Source organism: Mercenaria mercenaria, chromosome 1 (genome assembly GCF_021730395.1).
Source record: "Mercenaria mercenaria strain notata chromosome 1, MADL_Memer_1, whole genome shotgun sequence".
Lineage (NCBI taxonomy): Eukaryota > Metazoa > Mollusca > Bivalvia > Venerida > Veneridae > Mercenaria > Mercenaria mercenaria.
The window spans coordinates 15,234,949-15,245,538 of record NC_069361.1 but is presented as its reverse complement, the minus strand read 5'-3'; the positions used below and the strand labels follow the sequence as shown (position 1 = coordinate 15,245,538).

General features: G+C 34.9%; 1 protein-coding gene across 1 annotated transcript; it reads left to right on the top strand.

Moving 5' to 3' along the window:
• The first annotated feature begins 834 nt into the window (after positions 1 to 834).
• Positions 835 to 5,607, top strand: LOC123545779 (uncharacterized). Its single transcript, XM_045332087.2, has 2 exons — positions 835 to 973; positions 2,928 to 5,607. The coding sequence occupies exon 2, from the start codon at positions 2,929 to 2,931 to the stop codon at positions 5,044 to 5,046; it is 2,118 nt and encodes a 705-aa protein (XP_045188022.2). The 5' UTR covers positions 835 to 973; position 2,928; the 3' UTR covers positions 5,047 to 5,607.
• The last annotated feature ends 4,983 nt before the right edge of the window (positions 5,608 to 10,590 follow it).

Sequence of the window (10,590 nt, the reverse complement as noted above, 5' to 3'; positions counted from 1 at the left end):
TTGGAGAAGTATGTTTATGTAAGCTGACGTTCTACCCCATCAATGTATTCCGACAACTGCCTCCACAGAGCGATCGGTCTTTCCAAAAGAAAATGAAAAATGCGTCATTTTTTACTGTTTCGCAACACATGGCAATTTTTATACAGTACTGGCTGTTCATTTGAAAGGGAATATATCTTATAGTATAAACGATTCACTTTTCCATTCACTATTTGCGTGGCTATGTTCAAGAAACCAGCACTAGAACGATTTTGGCCTACAGGGGTGTGAGAGGTGTTGCACGTTTCATTACCTGTCACAAACAGACTCATTCAAACCGAGTCTGCTATTATTTTGCTTGGTTACTTTCTATGTTTCCAATATTTTCTTACAAATCCGCCAAATTCCCTGACAGGCTATGGAATTCTACTGTTTCACTTTAGACATACATCGTTCTGTGAAAGGAAGCTCTTGATTAAAGTCAATTGCGGATGTCTTTTGACAACTTGGAAGAAAACATGAGGTTAGAGTTTGTACATATTGTGTGAACCAAAACCCAATCCGAGCACGAATTATAAAAATCTACTTCTTTAGTTTGTACAGTAGTATGAGACAGGAAAAATATGCCCTACATTTCTTTTCTGTTAAGTCAGTTTTAAGATTATTTAAATGAAGTAAATTTGGCTATATACACTGAACAGTAATTTATCAAACCTTGTTCCAAGTAGCAGTTATCAATATCAATCGAAAATACTTCGGTTGTTATATTGAAAGTCTATTTAAGGAAACTGATAATTGTTTGAACACTTTGCGGATATTTGAATACCACTTCAATATTGTGCACCAGAATGCGATATTATTATCATGTGATTGAGCTGAATTAATGTTCGATTTCTATGTGATATGTAAAAGAACAAAGAAAATTTACATTTTATTGCATAACAAATATGTTTCCAGTTTTTGAATATCTTGGATTATTCTGACCGAAAGAAAGGTATTTTTATTATAATTCATGGCCTACATATTTATGTAAATAAGGTGCATTTTGAAATTGATAAAAAGCTATAGTAATGTTATTTTAAAATGGCACAATAATCTGGTATATATGTCTTAATATAAATCTTGCTTTTCTGAACCACGGCCTATTCGTAGATATCATTAGATGTTTCTATTAACATAAGATTGATTATAGATATCTAATATTCTAAGTTATATTTCTTTATTCAGCTCATTTAATGATATCAAAACATACAAGTGATATCATTTAAAGCACTATGGACATATTTAATGTTATCATACCTCACATAAATGTCCAATGCAAATTTTCCATTAGTAAAACTTGCATAATATATCATATTCCCCAGTGATTTTATATCTCATGCGCAAAATCGTTATTTTCAATTCCTGCGCATGTGAAATGATCCACAATTTCATATCAAATGCGCAACAGCGCTATTTTGTTTTGTCTGCGCAAGTGATATTATGTTTTCATATGTCTCGTTGAGGGATTGATACTTTCGCATTGATTGGGAAGATAAATTTTCAGACGAGGCGCCTATATATACTTTAGGATTAAATTACCTTTTCTGGTGACCATGCATGTGTGAATCCGGCCGATTTTTCCTTTTTTAAAGATTTATTCTACGTGTCAAAGATTTAAAAAAACAAAAACTTTTTATGAAATATTGAATCGAAACTATCACCATCAGATTGGAAATGATCTAATAAAGAAAATGAGGGCCCACATTTATATGTTTCTGCTGTAGATTTCAGCATTCACGCAATGTTGAAATATAGGGGACAGCGATATGTAATCTATCAAAAAATCTTATTAGACAGCAAAGTAAAGACTCCTTACTCCTTAATTCTGACTTAATTATTTGGATAGTAATTACTTTTTAATGTTAAATAAATCATTATGTTGATTTTTCAGTAAATGTTGACCTTTATATACTTTCGGTATAATAAAATGAATATTGCATTCCTGAGAGGGAGATATAAAAACCTTCACCCCTCGAAATATGAATATAGACCTCGGCTGGCGCCTCAGTCGATATTCATATATCTCCGGTGAACATTTTTCATATCACCCTCTCAGGAATGCAATATTAATATAATATCATAAAACGAATACCATATCACATATATATTTTAAGATATCAGACTGGATTGGGTTTTGATGAAGATTTACCTAGGAAATATTTTTTAAGCCCAAATAAATCTGAATACCCCAACAAATGTTGACCATTATGCTGATAATCTGTTTTTACCTAAGAAATCTTGTCACATTATGGCACAGATTTTCAGGTCAACACAAAAGGTCATATCAGCCAGTTTTTGCCAAACTAGATAATTAGAGCAATGACGGAATTTACTGAGACAGTAAAAGCGAAAAGGTCGAAATTAAAGAAAATAATCCTGTATAAGGAAAGTGGGTTGGGGGGGATCAAACTTCACTTAGTTTACATAATGACTTGTTATTATTTTCAATAGAAAGGAGGACATGTTATATATTTTTCAATAGAAAATATGACATATTTGAATATGTCATAATTGTCAACAGAAAACTATACATATTCTATATTTGGCGGGATAGAATAAATATCAGTCTTCCAGAACTCCGACGATTCGTACCGGTTTAAAGATACGTGAACTGTAGGAATAGTTTTGACCGGATTTACACTGCTGCTAATGTCATTTTCACAAAATTATGTATGTTCATGTTTTTCAGGCTTAAATCAATTAATGGAGTGAAATAAAATTAGTAGTTTAAAACTATTTGTTTAATATCTTAAATGTAAGTCATTCTGGTTTTTGCCAACTTACAGTGACAAAGCATAACTAAACAAAAAGTCACCAGACTGATCATAGACGTTACCAATATATTTTCTTTCAATAAGAGTGGAAATTTAGGAAGCGGTTTTATAGCACCAGATTTTTTATTCCAGAATGTTTCGTGTACCTGGTAATAGCAACACTGAGTCATTGAAGCTCGCCGAGGTTCTAGATGACATTGGTGTCACTGAGAAAATGGTGCTAAAAAGAAGAAGATCAGTTCTATTAATGGAAACTATAGCAACAATGAAACAAAACATTACTGATGTCCCGTGCCATCTCTATATGTTGGGTAGCCAGTCAGAAGGCGCTTTAACAAGTGGTCTTTATTCAGACAGAGACGTGCTTGTCTGTGAAAATTATTCCAGTGTTATACAAGACTGGAATGAATGGACTCTGAATCGTCAGAATTTGTTGATGGTACAAGATGAAAACAACCCGCCTGGCTATTGTTTTCTACAGATAGTAAGTACTGATGTACCACTTCCTTCTTTGACAATTCAATTCGATTACGAAGCTAAAGATGTCAGTGGAAGAATATTGCTAAAGAACACAGTAATTGATAGTACTGGTTGTGATGGTGAACAGCGACAAGGCCCGTCATTGAGCACACCTGGACCTCCTGGTACTCTTACTCCGGATACTGATCTGGTTGTAGCTTTTCCTTGCAAATCATGGCCACACATTGCCAGGAAATGGCTAGAGCAAACAAATGAAGATCAGTGGCCGACAGCTGAGATGAAAGTTTACGCACGAACAAGCAGATGTTGCGTTGTAGCTGTTGGCAGCAAAATCAGTTCACACGAGGAATGTGAATGGAGAATATCAACCACTCTGGCTGAGAGATGTCTGATGTTTAATTTAAATATCACTCAGTTAAAGTGCTATATCTTGATGAAAATGATTCTTAAAACGTTCATAAATCCTCGTTATAAAGGTTTTATTTCAAGTTTTATGTGTAAGACAGTTCTATTTCACTGCATACGAAGTAAACACCCCAGTATATGGCGAGAACGTAACCTCTCACATTGTCTATCATTTTGTTTATTGACATTATACAATTGCATACTAACTGGAAATTGTCCACATTTCATTATATATGAAAATAATCTGATGGCTGGAAAACTAACACGGGAAGTCAAACATGAATTACTTGAACTATTTTCAAATATGATACAAAATATTGTTACCAGACTATTTGGTATTCAGATTGACGACCTTGGCCTACGTTTGAAGATCAAACTGAACAACATACAGACAGGTCGCATTCTTCAAACCTCAATGCCCATCAAATTAATGATTAATGAATCATTGTTGAAAGCTACTGCTAGATGTCTTTATTTTCATTATTTGAAAACACTTTTGCCTTACAGGACTCACAGTGTAGAAAGCACGATGCAATTTCTGTCAAAAGCAATTAAATGTGTAACAAAATATTACACAGAAGGCAGTACGATAGAGAAAGCTGCATGCAAACTTATCGCCCCTCTACTCTGTACATCAATGGGATCTATTGCAGCATCTAACGACATCGGAACAAGCAACACTGTTTCCCCTCAATCACTTGCCTGGTTCTCAGCAGGCCTTAACTCAGATGTCTCATCTAGCAGACTAAAATATGCTTCAATGTTTTATTGTACAGGGGAAATGGAGAATGCACTGTATATTCTTGAAGATATCAGACAAAGATATAATGAGGAGTATGTTGATGCAGTATGTCACTGTATTGATAACAGCTGTGAGGGTGTAAAAGAAGGCTTCAGTCACATTTCAGACAGTTCCAATGAAGAAGCAATTAGAAATACTGTAGCATTCTGTGTCGCATTTCATAGGTCTGAAGTAAACTGTGTTCCACATGAGCTCCAATATGAACTGTATAGATCTACTACAGATGAACTTGACAACAGAAATTATGATGATAACTGGATGAGTTGTGCTGCAATTGATTCTCTCCCTTACCTTTTCTTTATACAGTACAAGACTTACAGCAACTTACAGAGACACCAGCAAAAGAAAACGGCGCTGATTCAGTTATGGCGGGTAATTTCGAGGGAGCAAAACCTTGGACACAGAGAAACAGCATTGAACCTGCTAGGACAATGTTTTGAACAGGAATACAATTTAATGGAAGCAATAAGGTGTTATATCTCATCTCTGCAGCTCCGACCAAGTAATAATGCTGCCAGAATTCACATATGTGTCTTACTATCCAAACTGGTCAACTCTAGATAATCAGAAATGTACCTTACCATGATCACAGGTTACATGGCTGTTTAATGAGAATAAAATGGTCAGAACGAGGCTAATAATTATATGGAGTAGTATGTAGGTTCGTGGATTTCAAATACTTTCAATTTGTTTAAAGAAGTGGTTGTAGCATCCTTAACACTCACGAAATAAAGCTATCAATCTCCGTGCAGGAACATTGTCAATCATCCCTGCCAATAAACAAAATCACATAACAATAATAAAGCCAGGCGACACGATTTGCAACCCTTGGTAATTCAAACTATTGTCATAATCTATACCTATGAAAAGAACATTTAGTTTGGTTCCATGTCACGTTTTTATGGATAAAAGGGTGATAAAACGCGTTTGCTTTGTGTATTAACGTCTGCAGAGCAGAAGCGCGAGATATTGTTTACAACTAAAATGTAAAGTTTTACAACAAAAATTCAAAACATAACTCGGTTAAAGTCTAGCCAAATTAACGCATGCAGTTTACCAACAACAACATTGCGTTCCGGCGTGTAATGTTATCAGTAGCAACTTCTTTGAGTACTTCGTTATTTTTGTCTTCATAAAACAATAAAGGCACGTATTAGTTATGTTTTAAGGTTTCTGATTCTTATTTGTAGGGATATGTAAACTCATGAAAATTCTAATAATTTTTTGTTGTTTGGTTAAGCGTTTTCAATTTCGTCATACGGGGGATAACTACCGTTCGATCGACATACAAACTTTCGAGTACTCACTCCCTGATAAGTGAGACATGATTCAACACTGTCGTAATAATAGTACGGAACTACGCCGCCGAGGATCGAACTCAGACCGCGATCCGTAGACCGACGCTTATATATAGGATCATAATTTATGTGTAATAGTTGGACTGTAGATGAAACACAATTCAAAATGATACGCTGTGCATGTTTGTTTTGCCAATTGCATTGTTTTCGTTAAGTAAATTCTCATCAAAGATGTCAACAAATAATAAGACATTTATTTGAAAAATGTTATGAACTTTCATACTGATACCCTTGTTGCATTTTCTGTTTCCTAATTTGTAAAATATATGTTTACTATTATAATGTTTATGATACATATGCTTGTGACATTTTTTCTCATAATACTGTTAATGGCCAGGGGCAAGAACTAAATGCATTATGATAAGATTATGGTGTTTGAAAGTTATCATTCCTGAAATATGATACAACTGCATAAAAGATGAGAACATATTAGATTGATTGCTGTTCATTCATTTTCACAAAGTATATTAATAAAACATTCTGCTGTCACTCAACTTTGGCAGGGAAAATGTAAGGATTAAATGTTATTTTGTGTCTATGAATTTTTGTACGTTAACACCCAGTTGGCGGCAACATAAATTATCTTCACTCGGTGTTTGGTCAGACACGTTTGTCATCGATTTGTTTATATTTAATGTACACTGCTAGTTCAAACTGGCCAAAAATATATACGTGTATGAAAAGGAGATTTTTGAACAAAAAAAACTACAAAATGTTTATAATTTTGGACGAGTACATAACAATATCTTTTTATTGAAGATTGATATGTGCTACTTCTAAAACCTCTCCTTGTACAAATATTCTTGTACAAGCAATATTTTGTTGTTTCATGTTATACACACCACGTTTTTATTGTATAATTTTTCAACCGATGTCTTTTTGAAGTATACAGACTAATAGATTTTGATAATTAGAATTTTGAAAGTGTTGTACGTAAAACACTAAATCTACTATGGCACTACACGATACTAATGAATAAACTAATAATAAAAGTATGCCTTTTGTATTATTGCCGTATATTTTTAATTTCTATAATAGAAGATCCAGATGATTACTCCTTGTATCATCAGGCAGCATGACATACAGAAATGGTTCATGACATTACTCCGCTGTTGAAAGCCAAACCTATATCTGTGCACTGTGTAAAAAAACAATTATAAATTCTTCGGTAAATGTTAGCATTATATGTAGAGGTCCACTACCAAGCTTGTTGGTATCGGTATTGTTTACCCTTTGGGTCATGTGAAAGATATAGAGCCATCACGGCCCCTATAAAAATTACTTGCCACAAATGTCAACCTCATGTTGCTGCAAGTTCAAGGTTACACAATGAGATCAAATGTAAAATACTAAACCTCATACTAAACATAACTGTTCCGTTTTTTGATACCTTCATCAATTGCACTGATAATTACCTCTCTTATACTTCTGATGGAATTCGAATCAAATTTTATAGGATTTATAAATTTCAAGTACAGTTTTGCTTAAGTTATGGTTATTTTGGTTGAAGAATGTTTAACAGAGTTATGGGCCTTTGGAATTTTAAAGTTATAAATCCTGTAAAAAATGGACTGTTTTCATTTTAGCAAATGTTGTGCCATAAAATTTGAATGTGTACATGTCCAGTGGAAGTGAAATGTGAGAACTTACCATATGAGCCATGTCATGAGAAACCCAACATAGTGGCTTTGCGACCAGCATGGATCCAGTCCAGCCTGCGCATCCGCGCAGTCTGGTCAGGATCCATGCTGTTCGCTAACAGTTTCTCTAATTGCAATAGGCTTTGAAAGCGGACAACATGGATCCTGACCAGACTGCGCGGATGCGCAGGCTGGTCTGGATCCTTGCTGGTCGCAAACCCACTATGTTGGTTTTCTAATGGCACGGCTCATATAATTTACAACAAACTAAACATGTGCACATGCAAATGCAGAAGCCTGTCATATATTTGCTGCTGAATGGTTTAATAATGCCAAAATATTAATTCTATTAAATAAATTACTGCGTAATACTACAAAATATTGTTGCGTTAAAATGACGTCATGGACGTCATGACATTACGTGTCAGTAATTTTTATTTGATATTTGACGGGAACTTTAAACAGTCACTATTTGCTGAAATATTTTCACAAATCATCCATGTTGATTAAGGATTTCTATGTACTTGTATTGAACTACAGAAGGTAAGAAAATGAATTTTTGTGACTGATTTTATTGGAAAAATAAGCAGGTATAAGGTTAATTATCATTGTCATTTTTAATTAGTTTTGGCCAGTTTGACTTGTAATACCTATTTTTTCGTATTTATTGATAATTTGGCATCTACATACTAGTAACAAAAAGTTCTCCATACTTCAATTACTTAAATTAATGTTACTATGAAGTTTGACAGTCATAGGCCATCCCATTATCTAAGCTTTTGAAAACAGTCCCATTTTAGTGCTATGGTCAGTGCGACCTAGCGCGCACCTTGGGCCATTTTCGAAGTACGCGGGGATAGTGTAGTGGAGTCTGGGGTACCCTCCCCATGAACTTTTTTTAAGCCAGGAAGTAAAATGGTGCATTTTGAGACATACTGAAGTACAGCTAGTGAAAGAAAATCTTGTTCTTTCTGGAATAAATTAATAAAAATTTATTTATGTATCTGTGTGTGTGCAAAAATTAAAATATGAATATTGCAAATGTAGTTTTCAGCCTTTTTTGTACTGGATGGACACTTTCGGTCGGTGGACATTGTATCCCTTGGATCTCTTAATAGCGAAGTCTGTCGACACTGGCATGCATATATAAATACAAAGAAAAATAAATGAAAAAAATCCTGACATTTGTTCACAGCTATTTCTGTGACAGTTGACGGTTTCTGCATGGTTGTGGTAGTACCGTTGCTCCATTTGGTCGACCGTCGCCTTGGTTTGCGTACAAATTCAGGTATGTCTTTGTTGTGTGGTAAGTTTTGTACATTTCAGCCATTATATATCTTCCGTAAGATTCTGCACATTTCTTGGTAAAATAAGTAAGTAAGTAAGTAAGTAAGTAAATTTTATTATAGTGACATCGTGTTATGTACAATACCAATACATATAAATTAACATTTTACAGCACCAGGCCACGTTGAGCCTATAAGTCACTTTAAATTTTAAAAGTTTTGAAAATCAACGTACATGATGAAATTACCAGTAGATAATTAACAAATGAAAAAGTGGAAATTTATCAACAAGAAAACTTGCAATATTGTCATTATGCGACAAATGCTTTTAATAGTATTCACAACTACATAACTACTGAATAAGTACATGTAGCTTAATTATCTAAGTAGTAATCTGATATCAAATAAATATCTTTTGCTTAGGTACGAACGAAAATGTGTTATATAGCAAAACAATTCCGAACAGCTCCCCAAAGGACGTGTTTTCATCTTCAAAATAAGGTGATTAAAAAGATGGAGTAGAGACTGACTTGCCAGCCTGCGCAGCAACATTTGATCTGTTCTGCTGTCGACCCGGGTTTCTTGGCATTGCCAGTTGAACATTTTGCGTAGAGTGTCTCTAAGACAGTTTCATATACACGTTCAGTTGATAGCGTAACAACGGCGATCTTGGTCTCCTTTAATGCAGCAAGTAGGTCACAGTCTCCTTTGCAGGTAGAGAGATAGCTAAAACACAGCGGACAGTAAGTGTTCATCTTCAGCTAATGTTATGGTAAAGTCGATTGTTGTAGTGGCGTTCAAATAGTTCCGTACCTTTGGATCATTATGATTAATGGCGAGATCCTTAAAAGAGTCATATACAGATGTTACTTCTGCCTTGAAGGGATTTCCGTTATCGGTATTGTCGTCCAAAGACAGGTAGTTCCTGAAATTGTACATTCGTTCTGTGCAATAATTGAAATAGAATGTTATTTGATGCACAGGATCAAAAATGTTTCAGACAAGTGCGTATACAGAAGCATTCACAATTGTAATATTTAGATTATGCTCCTCTCAGTGTATATATAGTGTTTCAGGAACTAATATCTTTATTCTAGTCTTAATGTCCTCGTAACAGTGCAATATATTTGCCGCCTCGTCGTATCCCCAGTCCACACATATCCTATAAATCAGATTAACGAATATATACCAAAAATGCGGCTGCACGATTTTCACCAGTGGTACTCTCGCACGCGCTCGATATGCACGACATGCCAGCTTATCTTCAGCCTCCTGTTATGATTACCCGCTAATCTCCACCAGGTTCATGTTGGGACAGGTTATTTCGAATTCTCTTTCTTTACCAAATGCTACAGTAATCTGATAGACATTGCTGCCATGCCTTCGTTAGACGCTTTCAAGAAGGCTATCTCAAAACTAAACATGCTATCTGCTAGGAACTTTCCTAGTACTGTTATACTGTAATATTTCCCTTCATTAATCGTGGCACATAACACTCAAAAGAGGGTTGCGACAGTAAACGATAGATAACTAAAATGTTCACCTAAATCGTGTAGCTTGGCGTCATTGAAGGGAATGCACAAGAAGATTTGGCCTTTTGCATCAGTCAATGATATCCTGTTTTATAACATATGTCAACAGTTTCATTTATATAGTCGGGGATGCGTATTTATTTATTGTGGATTACCTTCAGCCTTTTCGTGCAAAACTGCAGTGAAATTGCTCTGTTCTAATGGCTATATTTTGTCTACCACACAAAACAATTGTTTTTCGACAATACTTGTGAAGATTCCTCTGTTTTCTGAATAGGCGGATGAAACAGCA